Raw genomic sequence first — 24,904 nt, 5'->3', positions numbered from 1 at the left:
GCTCTGTCATAACCTCACATGGTCTCTCCTATCATTGCTATGCAGACGACACACAATTAATCTTCTCCTTTCCCCTTCTGATGACCAGGTGGCGAATCGCATCTCTGCATGTCTGGCAGACATATCAGTGTGGATGACGGATCACCACCTCAAGCTGAACCTCGGCAAGACGGAGCTGCTCTTCCTCCCGGGAAGGACTGCCCGTTCCATGATCTCGCCATCACGGTTGACAACTCCATTGTGTCCTCCTCCCAGAGTGCTAAGAACCTTGGCGTGATCCTGGACAACACCCCTGTCGTTCTCAACTAACATCAAGGCGGTGGCCCGTTCTTGTAGGTTCATGCTCTACAACATCCGCAGAGTACGACCCTGCCTCACACAGGAAGCAGCGCAGGTCCTAATCCAGGCACTTGTCATCTCCCGTCTGGATTACTGCAACTCGCTGTTGGCTGGGCTCCCTGCCTGTGCCATTAAACCCCTACAACTCATCCAGAACGCCGCAGCCCGTCTGGTGTTCAACCTTCCCAAGTTCTCTCACGTCACCCGCTCCTCCGCTCTCTCCACTGGCTTCCAGTTGAAGCTCGCATCCGCTACAAGACCATGGTGCTTGCCTACGGAGCTGTGAGGAACGGCACCTCAGTACCTCCAGGCTCTGATCAGGCCCTACACCCAAACAAGGGCACTGCGTTCATCCACCTCTGGCCTGCTCGCCTCCCTACCACTGAGGAAGTACAGTTCCCGCGCAGCCCAGTCAAAACTGTTCGCTGCTCTGGCCCCCCAATGGTGGAACAAACTCCCTCACGACGCCAGGACAGCGGAGTCAATCACCACCTTCCGGAGACACCTGAAACCCCACCTCTTTCAGGAATACCTAGGATAGGATAAAGTAATCCTTCTCACCCCCCTTAAAATATTTAGATGCACTATTGTAAAGTGGCTGTTCCACTGGATGTCTTAAGGTGAACGCACCAATTTGTAAGTCGCTCTGGATAAGAGCGTCTGCTAAATGACTTAAATGTAAATGTAAGTATCAGCCATGCGGAAGTGACACGCCGCATTATTCTGAAATGGCACTGCAACAATATAGTTATACTAAGGGAAGGCACTGCAACAATATAGTTATACTAAGGGAAGGCACTGCAACAATATAGTTATACTAAGGGAAGGCACTGCAACAATATAGTTATACTAAGGGAAGGCACTGCAACAATATAGTTATACTAAGGGAAGGCACTGCAACAATATAGTTATACTAAGGGAAGGCACTGCAACAATATAGTTATACGAAGGGAAGGCACTGCAACAATATAGTTATACTAAGGGAAGGCACTGCAACAATATAGTTATACTAAGGGAAGGCACTGCAACAATATAGTTATACTAAGGGAAGGCACTGCAACAATATAGTTATACTAAGGAAGGCACTGCAACAATATAGTTATACTAAGGGAAGGCACTGCAACAATATAGTTATACTAAGGGAAGGCACTGCAACAATATAGTTATACTAAGGGAAGGCACTGCAACAATATAGTTATACTAAGGGAAGGCACTGCAACAATATAGTTATACTAAGGGAAGGCACTGCAACAATATAGTTATACTAAGGGAAGGCACTGCAACAATATGGTGAAAGGCACTACAATCTAACCCTGGTGCTGAACAGAGTATGGGGCCCTTCGTTGGCCCTGCACTACTATGCCAACCCCTCTAAAGAACTCTCCTGCTATAGGACAAAATAGGGAGGGCGAAAGACAGACATGACAACATAGAAAATAAAATGAACATCTCTGTATGGCGATATCCAGATCCGCACAGCTGCCTGTCCTGGAACGCACCCGGTCTGAGAATTTGCTTGGCGAAGTCATTTCTGGCCCTGCCTCCACTTTCAGTGGTGTGGCAAAATGGCCCAGAGAGAGAAAGAGTAGTGTTAGGGGAACCCAGGAAGAATGGCGTCCCTTATTTGGCAGAGCTAAAGCTCCTAGATGTGCGTTGTACCAATGCCTATCTCGGTCCTCTGCTCTCAGATCACCACTCAGCTCCAGAGCCCCAGTTCGTTTGGAAACTGTCATGGTCAAAACATATTGCTTCAATGGTTGTAAATAAAAAATGGGGAGGTCTATCAGTGATAAAAAGATGATCTGCTTTTTTGACACCACACTCCACAAAGAAAGCGGCACGTTTTGCTCTCGTAATTAGAGGGCTAATATTAACAATGTGCATGCCAAACTCTCACGGCTTAGAGTTGAAGAAAGACTGCATTGCTTCTCGTTTTTACAATGTTAGTTTCTAATTCTCAGAGTGAAAAAGACAACGGACACTATAGAAGCTTAACCAAGTTTATTCTTCCCAGAAGATCAAATACAGCTGCATTCGACAAATACATTTTCACACAAGCACGGATATTTAACCCTTCCTCCTAGGCTGAGTCTCCTCCTACACATCTGTACAAACATTGTTCTTTACTGCTAGGCAGAAACGGGCCATAAACTTTTATTTCTCCCTTAACGTGACCTGACCTGATCTCGACCCCCCCCCCCCCATCACTAATCCATGGCTCTCTCCCCTTATCAATGCCTGCCACATGTTATCGCTTCGCTACACTCAATATTTCAATAGGATGCCTGACACAATGTAAACGTTATACATTACCCTCTCTCCCTCAGTGACATGAATAAGTATATTTCATATTCTCAGAACCCAACAATAAGAAACATTCATGTTGGAAATTCCAAATTGCTGTGTGTCATCATACACACAGCACTGGCAGACACACACTTACTCCAACAAACATGCCAACAGGGGACTTTTCACAGTCCCCAAGTCCCCAAGTAAAGGTACAGTATTATACAGAGCCATGATTGCATGGAACTCCCATCCATCTCATATAACGCAAGTGAACAGCAAACCTTGTTTCAAAGAACAAATGAGGCAACACCTTACGGCACCTCTCCCCCATGTGACCTAGTTTTTGTGTGTATGTACTGACATGTATGTGTAACTGATAGATACACACACACACACACACACACACACGTTAATGTTTTTAAATGCATGTAAATTGTAAAGTATTTTGTCTGTAATGTATCTTTCATGATGTATCAGACCCCAGTAAGACTAGCTATCGCCATGGGTGTCAGTTATTGCAGATCCTAATAAAATAAAATAAAAATCATACACACACACACACACACACACAAATAATCATAAAACACAAATTCCTTTTTTCTTTCCAGTGTCAAGGCACTCCAGGTACTCACCCAGTTGGATACAAAAATAATCTTGTAAAGCTAGAGCCTTACGCTTTCAAGTGTGTTACAATGGTATCAGATTAATGAGTGTGTGTTCTCTCTGGACTGTTCTCATTGCATTTACATGCATGCCACCACAGCTGACTTTGGCGTGGAGAGATGAGAGAAGCATAGAGACCACAGCTGACTTTGGTGTGGAGAGATAAGAGACGCATAGAGACCACAGCTGACTTTGGTGTGGAGAGATAAGAGATGCATGGAGACCACAGCTGACTTTGGTGTGGAGAGATAAGAGAGGCATAGAGACCACAGATGACTTTGGTGTGGAGAGATAAGAGACGCATAGAGACCACAGATGACTTTGGTGTGGAGAGAGAGATAAGAGACGCATAGAGGCCACAGCTAACTTTGGTGTGGAGAGATAAGAGACGCATAGAGACCACAGCTAACTTTGGTGTGGAGAGATAAGAGATGCATGAAGACCACAGATGACTTTGGTGAGGAGGGATAAGAGATGCATGAAGACCACAGATGACTTTGGTGAGGAGGGATAAGAGACGCATAGAGACCACAGATAACTTTGGTGTGGAGAGAGAGATAAGAGACGCATAGAGACCACAGCTAACTTTGGTGTGGAGAGATAAGAGACGCATAGAGACCACAGCTGACTTTGGTGTGTTGAGATGAGAGACGCATAGAGACCACAGCTGACTTTGGTGTGGAGAGATAAGAGATGCATGGAGACCACAGCTGACTTTGGTGTGGAGAGATAAGAGAGGCATAGAGACCACAGCTAACTTTGGTGTGGAGAGATAAGAGACGCATAGAGACAACAGCTAACTTTGGTGTGGAGAGATAAGAGACGCATAGAGACCACAGCTGACTTTGGTGTGGAGAGATAAGAGACTCATAGAGACCACAGCTGACTTTGGTGTGGAGAGAGAGATAAGAGACGCATAGAGGCCACCGCTAACTTTGGTGTGGAGAGATAAGAGACGCATAGAGACCACAGCTAACTTTGGTGTGGAGAGATAAGAGATGCATGAAGACCACAGCTAACTTTGGTGAGGAGGGATAAGAGATGCATGAAGACCACAGATGACTTTGGTGAGGAGGGATAAGAGATGCATGAAGACCACAGATGACTTTGGTGTGGAGAGATAAGAGACACATAGAGACCACAGCTAACTTTGGTGTGGAGTGATAAGAGATGCATGGAGACCACAGCTGACTGGTGTGGAGAGAAAGAGACGCATAGAGACCACAGCTGACTGGTGTGGAGAGATAAGAGACGCATAGAGACCACAGCTGACTGGTGTGGAGAGATAAGAGACGCATAGAGACCACAGCTGACTTTGGTGTGGAGAGATAAGAGATGCATGGAGACCACAGCTGATTTTGGTGTGGAGAGATAAGAGATGCATGGAGACCACAGCTGACTTTGGTGTGGAGAGATAAGAGATGCATGGAGACCACAGCTGACAGTGGGGACTTAGACGGAGGTAATTGAGAGGAACACTACAGTGTAGTAACAGCTTGATCATTGGGGAGGGACAGTGCCAGTCTATTCATTTGTTCTCGAAATAGGGAGGACATTCTTGAGCATAGCCTTTGTATTTATAGCTGCAGGAGAGACTCCATAACGTCATTGACGTGTTGTGAAGACCATCTCTCAAGAGATAGGAATTTCACGTGTGAGGTAGGCTAACTGTCAAGCAAACTGCTAAGTATGAAAGTATAAACGTTTTCATAGTTGTTAGACAGTTGATCTGTCAAGCCTTCTCTCACTTCAATTATTGACAAATGTTTGACCATCCTGACGCAAAATTGGACTGGTGATCTGTCAATTGTCTTTTTGTAATGCGACCTATTGTGGCGCAGAATGGTCTGTGGTTGGATTATAGTTGCGAGTGCCACTGATTACATAGCGCACTTGCAATAGGTCTGTCCTGCTTTGCGTGTCTATGGGAGTGCCAGTGCATCTCACACACCCACTGGCATTTCTTTCACACGCGGAGTGGTGTGGAAAGGGAGAGGGACGGCAGCTGGGCATAGCAGTGGAGGGAGACAGAATCCGAATATCGCTAACCAAGACGCTCGGCTCTTCAATTTGACCTGGTATCATTTTCACGTCATACAAAGCAACGCTTATTGCTAGGATGCTTGTAATTGTATATTACACATAAAACGGACCCTTTAATTCGTTTTAGTTTTTTGTGTGTGTGTGTGTGGGGGGGGGGCGAATACAACTTGGCATAGGTATTCAATGAAACCTTGCCTTCTCACGTATTCCTATGCCGTTCCTTTTTTAAATGAGATCTGATCATTTATTATTAGAGCAAAAGCCAATTGTGTCAGGAAGAAGAGCGTTTGTTCCTCAAATTTGTCGAGTTACAGTTTCCTCTTCTGTTTTCATACTACAGCCTACTATCAGCTATTCTGCTTTGAAACCAGCCTAAAACAGTTCCATCTGCTGAGGATACCCGACTGACTGAGCCGAGATGGGGGTAAGAGCTATTTCCATTCTAATTGGTGTGCGTAACAATGAGTTTATGAATGGGTAGCTGTAACCTATGGGAAATGTGTAACGCGCGTTAATGATAATAAATATCATATTAGAATGGCATAGTCCACTATAGTATTTCGATGGCTTGTGAAACCATGGCAAATTGGTGTGACTTTACATGCATGACTGTTAAAACGTGTGCAGTGTAGCTATTTATGTCTATGTTGATTCAATGCAATTGCACGAATTACAGTCCCAATACCTTTAATTACTGTCTATTCTTTCGTTACATTATATTTTCTTGCTACGTCTGTGTTAAATATCAACATTACTGACTTTGTTATAATCTGATATCTGCCCTGTTTTCCGAATTGCACCCGAACCGATCCGCGACACACTTCCACTCTTCTCTCCAGACGCCAGTCGGTGCGTCATAATGGAGTTACCGGGAGAGGGGAATCTGTTGTTTCATTCCTGCTCCAAAATGGACTTTAATAACGCTAAACATCTGTAGGCTATCGATGGATGGACCTCGTGCCAAATTGAAAACAAGCTGTTCTCTAAACCCAAATCCCAAATTAGCCGGAAGTTTTTGTTTGGCCATTCACTATTTGGATACTATATTCCATTGAATTTGAATGGCACATATAGATCTTGCCAATAAGAATTACACTATTTAGGCTAGGCTACCGAAGAAAGGCAATGGTCATGCAGTAAGGATGGCGGACAACTTTATCAATCCTCGACATCTCATTAAATCTAAATAGGTCTAATTGCATTACATTATGAGTCTGGTTGTCATCATTTTTTCACGTTTTGACCCCTTGCTTTTATTGCACACTGATGGCCTCCGTGATTGTAATTTGGAATTGATGGAGAGGCGACGGGGACATATTCAGAGGGTGGGTGTGGGATACTAAATGCCGATAGATAATATTTGAATTGTCGACCACTTGTTTTATATCCATCCTACAGAGTAATATTTTAAGTCACGGAAGCTGTTCTAGTCGTTGCTTATGGATATACTGAAAGGGAATTAGTGGAGAGGTTTGGTTGGGGTACCAATCGGCGCAGACAGCTGCGTCAAAATGGATGCCCAATTCCCCATTTCGATGTGGGTTAGGGAGGTTGTCGTAGCCTAATAATCAAACAAGCCAGTGCATGATTCTAACAGAAAACCTTGCACATTTCCAGTAGCGATTTTGGCATATAAATCTTGGTGGGGCAAAACAAAATTATGTGGGATGCATGCCAGCAAAGCCACAACACAACACTAAACAATACATTAATTGCACTATACCACTGCTACACCTGGCTATCAGCGGAGCCTTGTATGGCAACGAAACAGTTCATTCAGCCTCATTTACTGCCTTTTAAAAATCCATAACTGATATGGCTGACTTGCTTAAACAAATGTGGTTTCTACTGACAATTGAGATGTACACGCTATGTCATAAGGGGAAGACAAGCAGATGAGAGGAAATCTGTAATTTTGATTAAGACATTCATTTTGAAATGTACATTGACATAATTCAGAACATGGGCCATTCTTACAGTGTTCTCCCTATACACCAAGTCAGAACCGTATGATAAATAAAGGGGGCATTTAAGCAGACAATGAAAGCTCTTACAATATTCAATGATTACATTTCTCAAAAACAGGTTATAGGCTTCATGTGCACCACCAAGTCAGAACAGTAGGCGAAATTAAAAGGTGAAAATAGAGCAATTTATTAGGGTGAGGCTACTAACAACTTACTACACAACATACACTTAGTATTACTTTCTTAGCTACAGTATACATACAGTTGAAGTCGGAAGTTTACATACACTTAGGTTGGAGTCATTAAAACCCGTTTTTTAACCACTCCACAAATTTCTTGTTAATTAACAAACTATAGTTTTGGCAAGTTGGTTAGGACATCTACTTTGTGCATGACACAAGTAATTTTTCCAACAATTGTTTACAGACAGATTATTTCACTTGTAATTCACAATTCCAGTGGGTCAGAAGTTTACATGGCATGTTACATCATTTATGCAGCAGCATACAATACATTTTTGGACTCACCTTGTGATGAAGCCACATGGTCCTTCGTGGGCAAATTTTATCTTCAAACTTTGCCATCAAAGTCTGACATTTCTCTGGATTTAAGGTGCTTTCAAGACAACTGGGAACTCGAAGAAAAAAAAGTTGAATCATCATGACGTCAGTGATCTTCAGGTAATAGCTCTTAGAAAGAGGGCCGAGTTCCCAATTTACAATTCTGAGTTGGATGAAAGTTCAAAACGTATTTTCCCAGCTTGTTTTTCCAGAGTTCCCAGTTGTTTTGAACTCACTAAAGTCTGATTTTGCTGTTCCAAGTTAACAGGGGTTTTGAGCGCGGCATAAATCATGCTTCATTTACAGCATGGCCAATGTTGATGTTTATAATTTATAACTAGGAAAAGAGACCCTTAATCTTAGACTTGGGACCACATATTCACTCCACTGATTCTTTCCAAACCACTCATTGTTGAAGTTGCAATTTCCAACTGTGATGTTTATGTCCAATGGCCGATGAGCACCGATACGTTTTATCTGTAATTTATCTTCCTTATTTCTCTTCATATGACGAGGATTAAAAAGGATTTGCCAGTAGATTGTCGACTTGATTCATGATGATGACTGCTAGCTAAGATTTTGAAAGTATGATGCCAGTCCAAAGCTTCTGTAGATATAACGTGATTTGACATAATTTAATCTGTGGTCAATGAAATTGAGCCTTCTTGGATGGGCATTTTTAATGTAACTCTATGGCAGCACCCAAGGGGCTTGAATTTTCGAGCTCTACCCTTAGACTTGGCGGTGACGTAGTGTCCCCTTGAGTGACAGAACACTGAGGCAATCACGGCGCCACGCTCCGTATTTTCTGCTGCCTTGCCCCACCACCACACTAGGAGCATGGTCGCACTGAGCTAGGCTGAAACACCTGCATTTTGGAGCTGCCTTACTCAAGAAAACATCAAATAAACCATGTTTGTATGCGGTTTTATTAACTCAATGATATATATATATATATTTTTTTTTACATTATTTGCAAACAAATATGTGATATGTATTAATGTCAAAATAACATGAAATACAGGCAAGCCCCCAAAAATTCCCTGCCCCAATGACGGGTCGCCACTGCTCATTTCATTTTTATCTGACACAGACTGCCAAAATCCTATTGATTAGTCATGGCAAAAATACAAAATGTTCCAATCCATCGTGGTATATCCTGCCTTAAACCAATGATTTCATGGTTTGTGATGAAATATTTTCCATGCCATCCAGGATCCTTTGGATGTCCCTACCCCATTGACATTTGAAATGGTTAAGGTTAGGGTTAAGATTATGGTTAGGGTAAGGGTTAAAGTTAGGGTTAGGGTTTACGCTAGGCATATCCAAAGGATCCTGAATAGCACTGGCCAATGAAATACACAGGCCCTTACTCCTTTAGTTGGACCTAATTTGGGGCTACAGTTTATCTCACGGGACGAGTATTAAGGCTATCATCAGTCTACTTGAAATGGTGTCACGCTGTCATGGTCGTAATTCCCGTCGGATAGCCTGGAGAGGGGGACCACGTACAACTCAATCATTTTCACACTTCAAACAGGGAGTCTGGCCAGAGCGAGCGGACTAAGGCTAGGATTCGTTGACATACCGCCATGGGGGGATAAAAACGGGGTGGTCAGGTTTATAAATTGTTATAGTTGACAAGACACCAAGGCCATCCAAATCAATCAATCGAGGCTGCCCAGGGACAAAATATGGGAGTAGGTCAACCATTGAATTAGGCCTTGTGGTGGAGTGGTTCCTGCCGGAGACACTGATTTGAGACGATACCCCATAGAATGATGGAGGGTACTGACGGAGATGGAGAATGTGGGAGGGAGGAAAGATAGCAGGGAAGTCTCTGTGGTGAGCAGTGGTGGGGAAAGTATCCCAATTGTCATACTTGTGTCAAAGTAAAGATTCCTTAAAATAAAATGACTTGAGTTAAAGTATCCCAGGAAAATACTACTTGAGTAAAAGTCCAAAAGTATTTGGTTTTAAATATACTTAAGTACCAAAATTAAATGTAATTGCTAAAATATACTAAAGTATCAAAAGTAAATGTAAAAAGCATTATCACGTTTCAGGTAAGAACCAAATGCAGACTGTGTCGAAGTAACAATGTTTATTACAGCAACGGGGGCAGGCAAACGACAGGTCAAGGCAGGCAGGGGTCGATAATCCAGAGTAGTGGGGTAAAGGTACAGGACGGCAGGATCAGGGCAGGCAGAAAAGGGAAAAACAGGGAAAAACGGAAAATCAAGAGACAGGAACAGAGGGAAAGACACTGGTAGACTTGACGAAGCAAAATGAACTGGCAACAGACAAACAGAGAACACAGGTATAAATACATAGGGGAAAATGGGCGACACCTGGAGGGGGTGGAGACAAGCACAAAAACAGGTGAAACCGATCAGCCGTGACAAGCATTTAAAATTCTTTATATTAAGCAAACCAGACAGTACCATTTTTTATGTATGTATAGCCAGGGGCACACTCCAACCCTCATCATTTACAAATGAAGCATGTGTGTTTAGTGAGTCCGCCAGAATCACCAGGGATGTTCTTTTGATAGCTGTATGAAATTGGACCATTTTCGTGTCCTGCCAAGCATTCAAAATGTAACGAGTACTTTTGGGTGTCATGGAAAATTTTGGGAATATTGCAGTGCTAGCTAGAGATTCTTTGTTCATGTCCAGGCTCTGTCACAGCCGGCCGTGACCAGGAGACTCATGGGACGGTGCACAGTTGGGCCAGCATCGTCCGGGTTAGGGGAGGGTTTGGCCGGCAGGGATGTCATTGTCCCATCGCGCACTAGCGACTCCTGAGGCGGGCCGGGCGCAGTGCACGCTGACACGGTCGACAGGTGTACGGTGTATCGTCCGACACATTGGTGCGGCTGGTTTCTGGGTTAAGTGGGCATTGTGTCAAGAAGAAGTGCTGCTTGGTTGGGTTGTGTTTCGGGTGACGGACGGCTCTCAACGTTCGCCTATCCCAAGTCCGCGCACGGGAGTTGCAGCCATGAGACAAGACTGTAACTACCAATTGGATACCATGAAACTGGGGTGAAAAAGGTGTAAAAAATATATGTATAATAATAAAAAAGATTGATGAGGGAAAAAACTATTGAATCCATTTTAGAATTAGGCTGTAATGTAGAAGGGTCTTGGTCAGCCATTGTTATGATTGATGGCTGAGAAGAAGAGTGACGGCTAGATTATGTCTTCTGTTTTATTTCCTCCATGGCTGCCATTAATGTCCTTGGTGTTGGCTGTGGATGAATAACCAATCCCAGGGCTTCATTGGGAGACTGCTGTGGATGATGAAATGTGTTTGTGTTTAAGTGCATGTACAGTATGTATATATGTATGTATGTATGTATGTATGTATGTATGTATGTATGTATGTATGTATGTATGTATGTATGTATGTATGTATGTACTGCATGTATGTGTGAGACAAAAGATGTACATTGAGGGGGGCAGTTCTGCTATATGTATACAGTAATCTGCCGTGACTACTGCATATAGCCTGCCCTATACAGAGCATTCAGAAAGTATTCAGACCCCTTGACTCTACCAAATTTTCTTACGTTTCAGCCTTATTCTAAAATAGATTAAATCACTTTTTTCCCTCATCAATCTACACACAATACCCCATAATAACAAAGCAAAAACTGTTTTTAAGATTTGTTTTTCAAATTGATTAAAAAAATTAACTCAAATATCACATGTACATAAGTATTCAGACTCTTTATTCAGTACTTTGTTGAAGCAGCTTTGGCAGTGATTACAGCCTCGGGTCCTCTTGGGTATGACGCGACAAGCTTGGCACACCTGTATTTGGGGAGTTTCTCCCATTCTTCTCTGCAGATCCTCTCAAGCTCTGTCAGGTTCGAAGGGGAGTGTCTCTGCACGGCTATTTTCAGGACTCCAAGCGGGCTGTTATGTGCATTTTACTGAGGAGTGGCTTTCGTCTGGCCACTACCATAAGGTCTGATTGGTGGAGTGCTGCAGAGATGGTTATCCTTCTGGAAGGTTCTCCCATCTCCACAGAGGAACTCTGGAGCTCTTTCAGAGTTACCATCTGGTTCTTGGTCACGTCCCTGGCCAAGGCCCTTCTACCCTGATTGCTCAGTTTGGCAAGGCGGCCAGCTTTAGGAAGAGTCTTGGTGGTTCCAAACTTCTTCCATTTAAGAATAATGGAGGCCACTGTGTTCTTGGGGACCTTCAATGCTGCAGAAATGTTTTTGTACCCTTCCCCAGATCTGTGCATCCACATAATCCTGTCTCGGAGCTCTACAGACAATTCCTTCAACCTCATGGCTTGGTTTTTGCTCTGACATGGACTGTCAACTGTGGGACCTTATATAGACAGGCGTGTGAACTTCCAAATCATGTCCAATCAATTGTATTTACCAGAGGTGGACTCCAATGATGAATGGAAACAGGATGTTCCTGAGCTCACGTTTGAGTCTCATGGCAAAGGGTTTGGATAGTTATGTAAATAAGGTATTTCTGTTTTTACATTTTTGATACATTTGCAAATGTCATAATGTATTGTGTGTAGATTGATGTGAAAATGTATTTATTTAATCCATTTTAGAATAAGGCTGTAAGGTAACAAAATGTGGAAAAAGTCAAGGGGTCTGAATACTTTCTGAATGCGCTGTATGTAATGTGTAACGTTTCTTGACAGCATCTGCTAAGTTATAGGGCCTGTATTGGCTTGTCTCCTCTCTATCAATGTCTGATTTATTGAACTAGTCTGGAATCTGAATAACCTGAGGACAGCCGATAAGCCACATGGTCTCCACTTTGATGAGTACAGCAAGTGTCGTAGTGTGCCCATGATATAGCTCTCATTTGCATTCTCCTCCCCGCCCCTCCTCTGTTGTGATTGGTTGAGCAACACCCTTGCCCCAATTGTCAATCCAATAAATCAGTTTCAGTTGTACAACCATTATGCATCAGGTGAATCTATGTTGGTTAAACGTTAGCATGTACTAGAGTCCAACATTTACGTTTTATGGACATCAAAGTAACACTTTCTGTGTAACCGCCCAAAAATCTCAATACAGAATTGTAAGTCATTCTACAGTTAGATTCTGAGAAGTTTTTCAGATTGAGGCATGGTTTTGATGAAGATTTAGACCATGTCTAAAATTCTAACATTGCTGCAAGTATCTTATCCTCATGACCAATACACCTCCCCCCCCCCCCCCCCCAAAAAAATAAAGTGATGACATTGGATTCAAAGTTGCTTTCAAATGCAGCGTTGTGTCAAGGCGTTGGTGACAGGGGGGACTCCTTGTATGTATGAGTCACCAGTGCCAGTGAAGAGGGTGATTATGGGCCGTTGAATAATGCAGTCCTGACATCTCATCTGCGTTGATGGGACCTCTTGTTTCCTGCATGTCTGGTTTCCAACAGCTGTGTGTGTGTGTGTGTGTGTGATCCATAATGCTCTAATGTACGTCAGGGATCAATAAATCCAATAAACCATGTCCTAGTAGTGAAAGGCCGTCATTGATTTCCAAGTATGGCGAACATGACATCACTTCCTGTCAGAGGTGTGAAGACGGGCTTTTACTGGTTTTCCATCAGGGTAAATAGAACAGCTCGGTGATGCATGAGTTAAATGGTGGTCAGTTAGATTAATATTTCTTAACAGTCCAGGGATTGGCTGTTGCCAGGAAACCTGGCTCATTTGTGGCCGGGTCTGTCAAGCTCATTCAGTCAATAGTAGCCATTTTGGTCAAACAGTGTGTTTGACCAGTGGGCTTTAGAGATATGAGGTGTCTTTAGGGATCAGTAGGATTAAAGCATGAGGAGAGATAAGTAGGATTTCTAGAAGTGAATGAGTGAAGTGAAATGCCATTCAACCCATATGCAGCACCGTCTTAAAGCACAGTCAAACAGCGAGGACGCTCAAACGTCATGCGTCAAACGCTTAATGCAATCACATGCCGAACACGATCAAGTAAACGATGTACTTATATCAATGTATCTCATTTGACGGAAGCCCCCACCCCCCCACACTGGATGAACCGATCACAGGAGAAAAGACAGAAGACAGATGGGTGGGCTTCTGGGGAGGGGGATGGGAGGATGGATGGATGATGGAGGGGTGGGGGGGGATGGGAGGGGGAGGATGGCTGGATGATGGAGGGGGTGGGGGGGTCTCCGGTCAGTGTGCGTCAGTGATTTCTAGGTCGATCCACTGATCGGCGTGTAGTGATGATCTGCTTCTCTGTGGAAGAGAGGTCTGTGGTCTACAGGATCTAGTCTGTGGCAAAGCACTCTGAAATATTCTAGAGCAGGTCTGCACTGGTACGGAAACTGTACTTCCTCTTTCTTGGGTATCAACACTTGGTTAAACACAGCTTCTGCAACATCGTGGCCCATTTTCTAGCCTGTGGCATAAATTCTGAAATTCAATTTGACTAAAGGTAAAGTTAACTATATTTCCATGGTTCTTGGATATTACCATTTGTTGTGTAGGAAAGTAAAGATTCAACAGCTTTAATCTGCGAACCTGTCGGCTACAAGTACTATAGGCTACTGCTGGTGCATTGGGATAAGGCATTATGCTCAGCCCAAAATCATAGTGTCTGAGACAAGGAGTTCAGATCTAGAATCAGGTCCCCCCTTTCAATGTAATCTCATTCATCATGATCTAAAACTGATCCTATATCAGCACTCATACTCTGAGAATTTCTTCTTAGAAATTCCTCAAGTCGAGCCTGTATCAAAGTGCAGGCAGTGGTTAGTGCTGAGCAGGGGTCCTTCTAATGAACAAGTCGGGCTAGTGTGTGCCTGAGTGGAAAGACTCTTGGGCATCAGCTTTGACTGTGAATGGATGTGTAGGCTACACGTGTGTGTGTGTGTGTGTGTGTGTAGTGGGCTGGGAGCAGAGAGGGAATAGTTCATGGAATTGAGCGAGGAACAGTCAATATCATGAGTGGATGGTTGTATAATCAATTGTCTGTATTGGTGCGTATGTTATGACCTCACAGAATGACTGGGTAAAAATGGATGTGTGTGAATGGGTGAGTAAATGACTCAGTGACTGGGCTTGTAGTGCTGGATATAGGTTCCAGTCTGAAACGGTATGTGGCTTTGAGATGAATCCCAACATGAGAAAGGTTTACACAGCTCAAAGTTTCCCTTGAATCATGCACTCCTTTCAGAACCATTCAGCTCTCTGTGAGCAAGGGAATGAGTGAATACGTGCCAGTGATAGAAGATAGGGGAGAGAAAAAATAGAGTCGAAGGTGAACGCGATTAAGAGAGAGAGTGGTAGAACACCAGAATGATAGAAGACGAGAGAGAGGGAGGGAGAGGGGGAATAAAAGAGAGTAAGGATTACTATATTGTTCAGTGGGTTTCTCCTATACTGTAGTAAACAGTGGTAATCCCACCTCCTGCTCCAGATTTTCACACTATCCCTCCTTTATGACAGATGGCTTATAATCACATCACATCACTCACTCACACACGCAAACACACACGGGGACATGCTCACACATAGAGCTTCACACTGACCCAACATCATACTGAATCACATACACTGTATACTTTATATACAAATAAGTAAAGGTACACATGCACACACACTGTATACTTTATATACAAATACAGGGGCAAAAAAAGTATTTAGTCAGCCACCAATTGTGCAAGTTCTCCCACTTAAAAAGATGAGAGAGGCCTGTAATTTTCATCATAGGTACATTTCAACTATGACAGACTAAATGAGAAAAAAAATCCAGAAAATCACATTGTAGGATTTTTAATGAATTTATTTGCAAATTATGGTGGAAAATAAGTAAAGGTACACACACACACTGTATACTTTATATACAAATAAGTAAAGGTAGACATACACACACACACACTGTATACTTTATATACAAATAAGTAAAGGTAGACATACACACACACACTGTATACTTCATATACAAATAAGTAAAGGTACACATACACACACTCTTACACCTACCATTACAATAACAGCCATACTTCACAACACCTCACACACAATATGGTCTAGTATCTCGGTCGCTATATCATCTTAATGATTATCAGTCATGGCAAGTGGATTCTAATAGAAACAAGAGCGCAGAATAACAGGATGTTGGTGGTTTAACAGCAAACCACCAGATATGCTAGTTTACCAAAATAGAAAACAAACACAAACCGTTGCCATAGCAGACAAAAGTCTGGATTAAACCTACAGATAAGACCCCTCCCAAATGTATGTATTAGGACCTCCTCACCCCCTCCCCTCTGCCTTTTCAAAACTAATTTGAGAGCAACGGTATTTAAGTGGATTATCAGCATAGTCAGTCAGTGGTAGGCTAGGCAACTGAGGGGTTTAGTGGATGACATTTTGGCTCTACTGTGGAGGACTCCTGGGGTACTTCCTGTTTTTTTGTGTGTTAGATTCTGGGAAACAGAAGCAGATGTAGTAGGAAGATGAACCACCAAAGGCTCCTGTGATGCATATCTTGTAAAATGTCAAGCTGCGGGATTTAGCTCTGATACAATGATTTGGAGTTGTCTCATAGGACAGGTTATATATCCATATCTGCAAGCTTTTGAATCTCTCCCCTGAGTGGCAATGTCTAGTCTTTGATCAAGCGATGCAGACTGTAATTCAGCCATGAAACGTGGTTACCTTGTGGACTGCACAAGATGGATACAATGTGAATGTATCAGGGACGAAACCCAAAGCCCCGCTCATAGTGTGTTTTACTGTCTTACTGCGATTGAATAGAGACCCTAAAGTTGAGACGATACATTGCCACTTGTATGTATTAGGACCATATGACACTGATAGGCACAGATAGGCACATACAGTGCATTTGGAAAGCCATGATGTGGTCCAACTCCCCAACCGGCTCGGGAGGTGAAGGTCGAGTCATGACCCGCCAAACCGCGCTTCCTATAACACCCACCCGCTTAACCTGGAAGCCAGTTGCACCGATGTGTCGGAGGAAACACCGTTCAACTGACGACCGAGGTCAGCCTGTTAGGCGCCCGGCCCGCCACAAGGAGTCGCTAGAGTGAGATGAGTCAAGTAAAGACCCCGGCCAAACCATCCCCTAACCCGGACAACGCTGGGCCAATTGTGCGCCGCCCTGTGAGACTCCCAATCACGGCCGGTTGTGATACAGCCTGGGTCTGTAGTGACGCCTCTAGCACTGCGATGCAGTGCCTTAGAAATCTGTTCAACTCGGGAGGCCCACCATTTATAAAATATTTAATACATTTGCAAAAAAATAATAATAATAATAATTTTGCTTTGTCAGTCTGGGGTATTGTGTGTAGATTGATGAGGGAATAAAACAATTTAATCAATTTTAGAATAAGGCTGTAACGTAACAAAATGTGGGAAAAGTCAAGGGGTCTGAATACTTTCCAAATACACTGTACAAAGACATAATGTATGTGTGTTTCTTTGAAGAGTGTAACTGCTTGTTTAAATCATTTTGTATGGTATTATTCCATGTTCTATCTGTCTTGGGTGTCATTGTACACTGTGACATTTTCAAACCCATCCATAACAACAACTTTTGGTCAAGTAGTGTACAAGAGGCATGTAAACACATACACGCACATAGTTTAGTAGGTCTATCATTGACCAAATCTCCTCTCAGGACGTTCTCAGGATTTGCTGTGGTCCGTAGTCTCCCTGATCACCATGGCCCCCTGGAGCCACTGTCATGCGCTTTCCATAGAAACGACCATGTGAGGTCCCGCTCACTGCTGCCACTGTGGCACTGTACTCTCACAAGGCTCGCATTGTCCACGGAGGAGAGAAAGAGGAAGGGATGTGAAGAGAGTTTGGGAGAGAGAGAGAGAGAGATGAAAGGAGAGAAAGACACAGTAAAATAGAGGGTGGGTGTGGAGGGAGTAATTGAGGGAGGGAATGGTAGAGGAAGAAAGCATGTTTGGGGGCCTTTTCATTAGGTAGGAAATCATTAACTCATCACTTACTGTTAAATAGGGAGCTTGAGGCAGTCTTAAGGGAAACGAAGCCGCAGGGGCAGGTGGGTCGAGGTGGTTAGATTCATTGACAAAATGGCGCCAATGTTCCAAAGTGACGTCGCTCACTGTACGCATTTACAAAGTTCCCACTTCAGACTTCAATATTTAAAAGAAAAAGCCTTCAATCAGGTTAACAAAAAAAAGATTTACCGCGAAAGACAACGGGTGGGGTCTACCTGGCAGGAATGCAGCCTTTCCCGTTGAGATACCAAGACCGATCTGACAAGAAAATCCCAGAAATGGGTGTTTACCGGGAATACACTTGGTCACTCCTTGGCCCATACCTTGTCTAAACGACAGGAATTCATTTTAATGTTGGGAAACATAAACATTTTCAACTGGGAAATGAAACGCTCCCAAAGGGTGGGAATTTGGATAGTTTCACTACATACAGGAGACGCCTAGTAAAGTCGCCGAGTTTTAAACCATAACCAATTGGTCCCGATTAGACAAAACCTTCCATTCTGGACCATGTTATACACACATCCTCCTGGCTGTTATACTTTGATCCTTTTCATGTGAAATATACAAAGTTAGAGTGGAGAATATTTAGAGAGCTTTGCCCAATCGTATAATTACGGCAGCCTTGCACTTCAATCTCTGTTTGATTGTTTGATTGTGGCCTACACTCAAGTAGCTAACAGTGATATTGTGGGTTATCTGAGTGCATGAATTCCTATGTAATTGTGGCTTTGGCTTGTGGTGCACGTAGGATAACAGCTGGCACCAGGAAGCCCACTTCACTGCCAAACTCAAAGTTACTACGGCAGCATTGAGGCATTCACAGCCTAACATGGTGCTTTTGGGATTAGCTGACCCACACCGTGTATTAGCCCAACCTTTTTCTATGTAAAATATGGACGAGTCAGGGATCTGTGTTCTGAGGACTCTCTTTGTTTGTCTTGCAGTACGGACGGTCAGACAGCTACCGTGTGGCCACCACGACGGAGAAGGATGAGAAGGAGTCCCCCAAGAAGGCGGACTCCAAGAAGGCGGACTCCAAGGCAGACAAGAAGACCAAGGACATGGAGGAATTGAAGAAGGAAGTTCCCTTGGTATGTGGTGCATCATTCCTACTTCCTGTTTTCCTGTCAGTTTTCCTGTCAGGCCTAGAGCAGTGTGTCCTGCGACCGGCACTGGTCCCTGGGATGTTGCTAACTGGTCCCTCAGATGGCTTGCTGAACCCTATTTAGATTCATCTAGGGTGCTAGTTTTAGCCGAAGGAGAAAGGACCATAGCTTGCCGGACACTGGTATAATGACAGTTTGAGAAACACTATCCTAAAGAGCACCCACTGGGCACAGACGTCAATTCAACGTCTATTCCTCGTTGGTTCAACGTCATTTCATTGAAATGACGTGGAAACTACGTTGATTCACCCAGTGTGTTCCCAGTGGGCAGTCTTTATGTATTCTGTTTGGGACAGCGACAAAGTTGTTAATCAATTACTTCTCAGATGTTTGGACAATGGATTTTGACAGCCTGTATTCCTGAAAATCTATTTTATTGTTGGCAGTAAATTCATCTCATGGGTGTCAAGCAAAGGAAATGTTTTTTTTGTTGTTGGTACGAATAGTAGTCTCTGGCGAGAGGCACTTCCAATATAAACTAATCCTGTTTGAAGAAGATTTACTCTGTTATGAGGTGTAACAGTATAGCTTCCGTCCCTCTCCTCGCCCCAACCTGTTTCCAGCATGTATTTGCAAGAATGTAGTTAAAACTAGAGATTTATTCATTGTTTTCAACTTTTGTATTTTAGACGGAACACAAGATGTCCATCGAGGAGGTTTGCCAGAAGTACTCTACCGACATAGTCCAGGTAAGTTCATCACCTCAAGACTTTTCTCAAAAACCTGTGTTGGGGCTTTTAAAACGAAACATGTTAGAACATTAATGGTAATATCAGTTGTCGCACAAAAATATCAGCCAATCCCTTTCCCTCCTCTCTCACCCCCTCTTCAGGGTCTGACCAATGCCAAGGCCGCTGAGTACCTCGCTCGAGACGGCCCCAACGCCCTCACGCCTCCCCCCACCACCCCCGAGTGGGTCAAGTTCTGTCGCCAGCTGTTCGGTGGCTTCTCCATCCTGCTGTGGACCGGCGCCATCCTCTGTTTCCTGGCCTACGCCATCCAGGCCGCCACCGAGGACGAGCCCGCAGGAGACAATGTGAGTGACAGACCCCCCCACACAAAAGGGCCACCATTATCACTTGGCAGGGGACAAATGGATGCAAGGTTATAGATGGCCTTTTGGGTTCAGCTTAATGTAGTGTTTCCAAAACGTAGCATTAGGATTCAACTTGGGAGGTTGTGGCTGATTCTTACTTGGCACTAAAATATTTTGGAAACTCTATGACTTGGTGAACAAGGAAGTGTCTAGTGTCTAGTGTTGAGATGAGTCAGAGTCCCATGTGTTCCTTAGATCCAGCTATATGGTTCAACCAACCCTAAATGAATGTGAAGTATAGGCACCATCTAAAATGATAAATGGTTAAACAATATTTCTCTCTCTCCTTGCTCTCTGTCTCCAGTTGTACCCGGGTAATACTAAATGAGGCATAAGGCAATGACTTATTTCCTATCCTATGTATGTTCCATTAATTCAAAGTCAAATTCAAATTATTCTGCATCCTGTGTACTATTTCAATTAAAATTCAAGAACTGAATTGGAATTGATCAGCCATTCTCAATTCAATTCTGAATTGACCCCAACCCTGCATGGCATGTGGCATTTTAGATCCAGCCATAGAGTTCAACCAAACCTAAACGAATTAAAAAGCTCGCCACCATATTAACATGATCAAACAATGAAGTTATATTTTACCCCAGCAAACAGTGAACGTTCCAGCAACCTTAGGCAACGTTCCAACGGAGTCCCAGTTTGGTTTTCAGATCACTTTAGCATGACAACATCCCACGAATGCTTTTAAAATGTCCTGGGAAAATGTTATCTGATAAACATTAGTAGAAGGACATAATAGTTGTAAAGAACGTTTGTATCAAATGTTCCAATACTGTTTAGTTTTTTAAACATTGTTTGCTGCGTTCTCTCTCCCTAGTTGTACCTGGGTATCGTTCTCTCGGCTGTCGTCATCATCACCGGCTGTTTCTCCTACTTCCAGGAGGCAAAGAGCTCCAAAATCATGGAGTCCTTCAAGAACATGGTGCCCCAGGTAAACAAACCTCTTCTTAGACCTTTACCACCCTATCCTATTGTCTCCCTACATTCCCAACCGGTTAGAGCAGGGTTCCTCAACTGGCGGCCAGCAAGCTGAATTTGGCCAGCAGTTGATTTTATTTGCCCCCCCCCCCCCAAGTTTTCTGACCCCCCAAATATATATTTGTTTAACAAAATCGCGACATAAAAGACTGTAAAACAAATCAACTCCAAGTGATTTTAATTCTGGAAATGTGTTCCAAAGTATTCCCACACATAGTGTAGAGATATGTGTGATCCTATACAAATGTAGGCAAGGTTTGAGATGATCATGTATTAGTCAAATGTTACAACTGTTTGGGCGCCTTGCATTCAATTTGCAGTGTAACAAATGATTTATAATCATGTTCCCGGCCCCCAGACCATCCTCTCGAGAAAAAAACCCGGCCCTGAATCTAGTTGATGATCCCTGACCATAGGACTCGGTGTCTGTAAATACTCATTCCAATCCTATTAGTCTCGATCATATGTGTTTTACAAATGAATAATCCAAACTTGTTTTTCTAGATGACAATGGGTGGGGTAGTTGTGGCAGTGACTCAAAATAACCTTTGACCCTTATCCATATGTTCCCCCTCAAAACACACTTAGCCGACATGGTTTTGGCCATTGTAACCAGTGGTTAGTCTATTCTACGTCTTTGTAAGTGAACATGATGCATATGGTCATTCAGTGGTGAGTTAATAGCTACTCAGACATCGGCTCAAATGTTCAGTCTCTATGTAGTCCATACGTACAGTCCATAGGTACACATTTTCTATCCACTATGGTCAGTGTCAATGGTTAGTTGGTTACTTTACAGTCTACTATTTATCTGCCTATCTCTATGCAATTATATAGTTATAACATAAAAACCATTACTAGTTAGTTTATGGTCAGTGATAGTGTGTAGTGGGTTTTACTGTTACCCCAGTGTTACACCTGTATGCATAGTCACTTAATGGTTGGTTTATGGTTCCTACTTCACCATTGGGGTTTCCTCTGTCCACAGCAAGCGCTGGTGATCCGCGAGGGCGAGAAGATGCAGATCAACGCTGAGGAGGTGGTGGCTGGAGACCTGGTGGAGGTGAAGGGAGGAGATAGGATCCCCGCCGACCTCAGGATCGTCTCTGCTCACGGCTGCAAGGTAAACCTACACACACAGACACACACACACAGACACAGCATATGTTTAACTATCCTTGTGGGGACCAAAAAATTGATTTCCATAAAAAAATCCTATTTAAAAAACCTAACCCTAATTCTAACCCTACCCCTAATTGTAAACCTAACCCCTAAGCTTAAAATAACCTTTGGAGAATGTTCCTTGTTTTACTATCCTTGTGGGGACTTTTGAGGATTTCCTGTACCCATGAGGATAGTAATACAAACTGAGACACACACACACACACTACACATTTTACATACAAGCTTTTTAAAATTGTAATCAAGTTCCCTGGATTTTGTCCTTCTCCTATAGGTGGATAACTCCTCCCTGACTGGTGAATCAGAACCCCAGAGCAGGTCACCCGACTGTACCCATGACAACCCCCTGGAGACCCGCAATGTCGCTTTCTTCTCCACCAACTGTGTTGAAGGTACGGTCGCCTTGGCAACTGCATCGTCCCCATCCCCCTCTTCCTCTTGGCCCATTTCCTTCTTCTCATCGCCATCATCATCATCATCATCATTGTTGTCGTCTTAACCATCATCGCCCCGTCACTCTACATGTCGTCTTAACCATCATCGCCCCGTCACTCTACATGTCGTCTTAACCATCATTGCCCCGTCACTCTACATGTCATCTTTCCATTGCTGTGTTTTCTTCCTGTTTTCTCTTTCTTCTTCTCTTTATCCACCTCTGAGCGGGTTTTAAGGTGGAAAATGCTGGCTGCCATGGCAACAAGGCACCCACCATTTTAACAAGCACCCAACCCAGCGCCCACGCACACTCTGTCTCGCTCTCCTTCTTTCTTTCACCTCTCCCTTCCTCCCTTCTTCTTTGAATTCCCCGGCTGCCCCCTTTTCCCTTCCCATCTGCCCACAGCGCTTCGTCTTTGAGAACACTCCATCTGGTGTCAATATTAGCTTAGCGTCCACTTATGGCTCAGTGGTCTAATGGAAGTGTCAATAGAGGAGGAATGGCGAAGATTCAGCCAGTTCAGCTTTGACCTGCGGTAAGCGACAACTGCGTAGCCTATATTTGTTTTTGTTTTAAGGCGACGTCGGAGGCGTAACTGCGTTGGAGCGGTCGAATCCACGATCGGCCTGTGTGTTAATACCTGCCGCGGACATTGACCGTTGGATGCATTAGTGAAACATCCCATGCGGCCATGTTGCAACGTAATCCACACCTCGTTTCGGCTCGTATAAATACTTATTTGTTTTGTTGACAGATTTTTTCTCAATTTGAGTGTCATTATTTTTTATAGAGCCGACACTTTCTCTTTGGAAACTTCTAAAAGCGAGTGGGATGGCTGTGGCTTCGTGACGATGACCGCGAGAGCAGCTGCTCACCGATTTGACAGCTCCAACGCAGTTACACCTCCAACATTACCTAAACAAAAAAAAACGATGATATGGAATGCAATTGTCGGTTACGGCAGGTTAACGCTGATCTGATTGACTCTAGGCCTTAGTTGTCTGATGAAGCTAAGGCCAGGCACTGGTTACCTGTAGGCCCCAAATATACTAAAGAACTAGGATTTACTTCATAGAATGGTATATGCTGCCCCCATGTGGTCAGAACAGTATATGGCACCTGCATTGGTGGCGATAAGAAATACTTTTGTGGCATTTCAGTAAAGAACACTTCAGCAGTTCAGTATTATAATTTTTTGAATGATTACTTTCGGGACATTTACTATAAGGGAGTGATACAAAAAAATGATTATTAAAAACATTTGATTTGCTCTTTGAGTTTTTCCTCAAAGTGCTTTTCGCTGTATGGGGGTAACTCATCATTTTAGACATGGCACCACAAGTGGTATTCCAAATCTTTGACAATACACCAATATAACATGCAAGTAAAGTCATCTAACGTCCGTCTCTTCTCCCCGCCATCACCAGGCACGGCGCGTGGCATCGTGGTGTGCACCGGCGACCGTACCGTCATGGGCCGCATCGCCACCCTCACCTCCGGCCTGGAGTCGGGCAAGACCCCCATCGCCAAGGAGATCGAGCACTTCATCCACCTGATCACAGGCGTGGCCGTGTTCCTGGGCATCACCTTCTTCATCCTGGCCGTCTGCCTGGGCTACACCTGGCTGGAGGCCGTCATCTTCCTCATCGGCATCATCGTGGCCAACGTGCCCGAGGGCCTGCTGGCTACTGTCACTGTGAGGGGATATTTTGGTGGATTTTAGTGTGGTGTGGTGTGGTGGACGGGGTTGCGAGGGGAAGTTGGGGGGGTAGTGAAGAGTGGATTGTGTGTTTGTCTGTGTTCTTCTTTTTCCTCTGTGTCGGTGTCTTGTGCTGTACCTCTGTGTCTGTCTGTCTGTCTCTTACTCTGTGTGTTATATCTCTGCGCTAATACTTCCATGTGTTCCAGTATCGCTGCGTGGTTATCCGTCTGTCTGTAATAATAACGGCGCTTGTGTCTTCTTTGATGGTTGTGGTGGTGTATCTCTCTCTCTCTCTCTCTCTTCTCGCTCTTCTCTCCTCTCTTCTCTCTCTTCTCTCTCCTCTCTCCTCTCTTCTCTCTTTTCTCCTCTCTTCTCTCTTCTCTCTTTTCTCATCTCTTCTCTCTTTTCTCATCTCTTTTCTCTCTTCTCTCTTCTCTCTCTCTTCTCTCTCCACAGCCCATTGATTTCTGTGT

General features: G+C 43.8%; 1 protein-coding gene across 1 annotated transcript in view; it reads left to right on the top strand.

Annotated features, from left to right (window-relative positions):
- The first annotated feature begins 5,211 nt into the window (after positions 1-5,211).
- LOC115124944 (sodium/potassium-transporting ATPase subunit alpha-3-like) overlaps positions 5,212-24,904 on the top strand; it is a 31,546-nt gene continuing 11,853 nt past the window's right edge. The window contains exons 1-9 of the mRNA XM_065017735.1: positions 5,212-5,369; positions 5,675-5,758; positions 18,801-18,947; positions 19,652-19,711; positions 19,855-20,058; positions 20,951-21,064; positions 22,100-22,234; positions 22,568-22,685; positions 24,157-24,425. Coding sequence (XP_064873807.1) covers positions 5,753-5,758; positions 18,801-18,947; positions 19,652-19,711; positions 19,855-20,058; positions 20,951-21,064; positions 22,100-22,234; positions 22,568-22,685; positions 24,157-24,425 — 1,053 coding nt within the window. The 5' untranslated portion in view covers positions 5,212-5,369; positions 5,675-5,752. The remainder of the gene's footprint in view (positions 5,370-5,674; positions 5,759-18,800; positions 18,948-19,651; positions 19,712-19,854; positions 20,059-20,950; positions 21,065-22,099; positions 22,235-22,567; positions 22,686-24,156; positions 24,426-24,904) is intronic.

The sequence above is a fragment of the Oncorhynchus nerka genome, linkage group LG4 (assembly GCF_034236695.1).
Source record: "Oncorhynchus nerka isolate Pitt River linkage group LG4, Oner_Uvic_2.0, whole genome shotgun sequence".
In the NCBI taxonomy this organism is placed as follows: domain Eukaryota; kingdom Metazoa; phylum Chordata; class Actinopteri; order Salmoniformes; family Salmonidae; genus Oncorhynchus; species Oncorhynchus nerka.
This window is presented reverse-complemented; position numbering and strand designations above follow the sequence as displayed.